This window comes from Belonocnema kinseyi, chromosome 8 (genome assembly GCF_010883055.1).
Source record: "Belonocnema kinseyi isolate 2016_QV_RU_SX_M_011 chromosome 8, B_treatae_v1, whole genome shotgun sequence".
In the NCBI taxonomy this organism is placed as follows: Eukaryota; Metazoa; Arthropoda; class Insecta; order Hymenoptera; family Cynipidae; genus Belonocnema; species Belonocnema kinseyi.
This window is the reverse complement of record NC_046664.1, coordinates 126,238,792-126,241,712: the sequence shown is the minus strand read 5'-3', so window position 1 is coordinate 126,241,712 and position 2,921 is coordinate 126,238,792. Positions and strand designations below refer to the sequence as shown.

Genomic DNA, 2,921 nt, shown 5'->3' with positions numbered 1-2,921 from the left:
TTTTGAATGAAAATTCATTAAAAAAACAGAAAAACGACTGTCGCCAAAATCTTTATCTTCGTTCTTATCGTTATCCTTTATCTTGTACAAACTTCGAGTAAAGATTAGAAAATAATTTACCTAAGTTGCTGGAAAGATTTTGTGTTGGTTTTATTAAAAAATGTTAATACTTGTAAATGTAGAGCGGATTGAAGCTACTGTGACGTTAGTTCAAAAATAATACACGTACTATAGCATCCCTTCTGAAAAATATTTGGTCGCCCTAAAAAGAACCTTATTTTGACATTTTTGACGAATAAGAAGGTTTCGTCGTAAAAAACATTTGGTGGCCCTGAAAAGGGCCATTTGGTTTTTCATTATGTGATTGTGGTTATTAAGGAGTAAATTCAGTGCATCCTGGTATAAGAACGCATTTTTTGCGCAAGTGCCTCGATGTCAAGAGTGTATGTTGTCACTGCAAGCTGCATTACATCATTCAAATTTCCATCATCAATGCTTGATCTGGTCTTATATTTTATGTTGTTCATTAAAGAAAACATGGATTCGCAACGGCACGTAGTTCCATTTATAGATAATATTCTGTGGAAGACGGTGATCAGATTTGGATATTCCGAAAATTCCAGGTGCCTCCAAAAATCTTCACATCTCGATCCAGTCCACAAAGCAGTAGATAAGCGAATCATCTCGTTGACCGCTTTGTTCTCATCGATCTGAAAGAGCTTCGACATTTGAGCACACAATTCTTCCATATACGGAACTTCCAAGTCCATTAGCGGGTTCGTCAAATAATTGTAAATGAGCTTGACAATGTCAAAATCCTGAAACCTTTTTTCAAAATCTTTTTTTAATTCTTTTAGAATTTGAAGAAATCGATGTTCAACTTCAGGAGATAGCATTATGCTTTGCTGTTCCATGGCATGTTGAAAATTTTTTAACTCTTCTTCGGTGAATGCCCTGCGTTGGATAATGCTAATCCACCTATCAATTTTCTTTTGGAATTGGTTAATCCATTGTAGACAAGTCCACACTGCAACATGCTGCGATTGCAACGTTTTATTCAAGATGTTCATTTCTTTTAAAACATCTACAAGAAATGCCAAGTCTAAGATCCATGCTGAATCGTACAACTCCTCGCAGTGTTCGCCGTGAGATTCTAGAAACGCTATTATTTCTGGAAGAAGTTTAAAGAATCTAAACACAACTTCACTAGCACTCAACCACCTTACTTCGTACAGTAACAAGAAGTCCGCGAATTCGGCTGAAGCATTCTCAAGCAAAAGCTTAAACAGTCGGTGCTGTAATGCACGCGCGCGAATTGAATTTATCACTTTTTTCACTACTTCAAATACGGTTTTTATATTTAAAGTTTTCGCGCATAATACTTCTTGGTGTATTATGCAATGGAAAGATAAAAAACGTGGAAAATCTGGGTCACGTAAATATTGTCCACTGAATCCTGTAATTTTTCCTGTCATTGACGGAGCACCGTCTGTCGTTACCGCGACCAGTTTCTCCAGTGGCACTTCGTGTGCTAGGATTGAATTTTTCAGCGAAAGATAAGCATCTAATCCAGTTGTTTTTCCCGTTAATGGAATGAGATCTAGCAGCTCTTCCTGAACACTGCCATTTTCAAGTACGAAGCGAATCATCACAACTAACTGAGCAGTATCAGACTATCTGTCGATTCGTCTAACTGAAGTGAAAAACAAACACATTTTTTGAGGTCAATATTAAGCTGTTCGTGAACATTATCTGCCATAGCATTCACTCTTCTCGTGACTGTAGCAGGATAAAGATGCGTGTTTTGCACAATGTTCACAAAATCTCTTCGGTTATCCTCATCTGGAAACCACCTAGAAGCTGCTTGAATAATGATATTTTTAATGAAATCACCGTCTGTGAAAGGTTTCATAGCTTTCGCAATTTGGAAGGAAATATCAAACGACGCTAAAGTACAATCATGAGGATTAGTACTCACAATATCTTCATTTTTTACCTTCCCACAGCGTTGAGAATATTCAGCTTTCAGTTGTTGTAACTTTTCTGCGCGCAGTGCACTTCCCAAAGGATGCGAATGATCAACATCAGCATGGCAGGTATCAAAATGCCTTTTTAGATTTCGCTTCTGATTAATCGAAATCCTTTTTCCAAAAAGCAGGCAGTAACACGTTTCTTTATCTATTCCAATCTGAAATATCTCACTTTCCCACTCGTTTGAAAAACTATAAGTTCTTTCACGTTTCTCAGTCTTCTTTAATCGTTTTTCCGGAATTCCCGCCTTGGTACTATCTTCAAAAACTGAGGATAAATTAGAACTGGAACTATTGTACTCCATGTTTTTCACTTTACAGCAAGTAAAGAAAAATTTTTAAAATTAACCGAGGTATCGTAGGGCAGTTGACTAGTTATCGAAATAGAACTGCACTTCGAAAACGACACTGCCAGACTGAATTCTCTCGCAAAATTGTTTACTGCAGTACCTTCCAAGTTGGATATCCTTTATCTTGTCATCTTGGGTCTCAAGATATGGCACGACTCATCTTTGAAGAGCTTGACAGCTTAAAGAGCTAAGTAGAAAATCTCTTTTCGAAAGTTGAAGACAAGAACAATTATCGCAGAGCTGCCGATAAGCGGATTATGCGTACCCCGTTGTGTCCAGGTACTTTTCTTTCAGTTTGAGTTAAAATAAGAGATGAAAGATGCGAGTTTCGAAAGTGTGCTCAAATTAACTCGGGTTCAAAAATGTAAAACTAGGAAAAGTGCTTAAATGTTTGTTAATTCATATTGGTTATAATTAATTATCAAAAAAGAATTATAAGGCATAATTTAAATTCCAGTTGGAACAATTTTTATCAGTAAGATAAAAATTTCGCAAAATATTTCGTTCATTTGGACGTTTAGAACTGCAGGTACATGGTTGA

At 36.6% G+C, this 2,921-nt stretch overlaps 2 protein-coding genes across 2 annotated transcripts; both read right to left on the bottom strand.

Moving 5' to 3' along the window:
- Nucleotides 1-386: 386 nt before the first annotated feature.
- On the bottom strand, nucleotides 387-1,649 carry LOC117178691 (general transcription factor II-I repeat domain-containing protein 2-like). The gene has a single exon (XM_033370119.1). The coding sequence runs from the start codon at nucleotides 1,647-1,649 to the stop codon at nucleotides 387-389; it is 1,263 nt and encodes a 420-aa protein (XP_033226010.1).
- Nucleotides 1,650-1,654: 5 nt separating this feature from the next.
- Nucleotides 1,655-2,335, bottom strand: LOC117178690. Its single transcript, XM_033370118.1, has one exon. It carries the CDS (start codon nucleotides 2,333-2,335, stop codon nucleotides 1,655-1,657), a length of 681 nt encoding a protein of 226 aa, XP_033226009.1.
- Nucleotides 2,336-2,921: the final 586 nt, after the last annotated feature.

What these genes read in the sequence shown, in the direction of transcription:
- LOC117178690 (XM_033370118.1), bottom strand. Translation starts at nt 2,335, where the DNA reads ATGGAGTACAATAGTTCCAGTTCTAATTTATCCTCAGTTTTTGAAGAT.
- LOC117178691 (XM_033370119.1), bottom strand. Translation starts at nt 1,649, where the DNA reads ATGATTCGCTTCGTACTTGAAAATGGCAGTGTTCAGGAAGAGCTGCTA.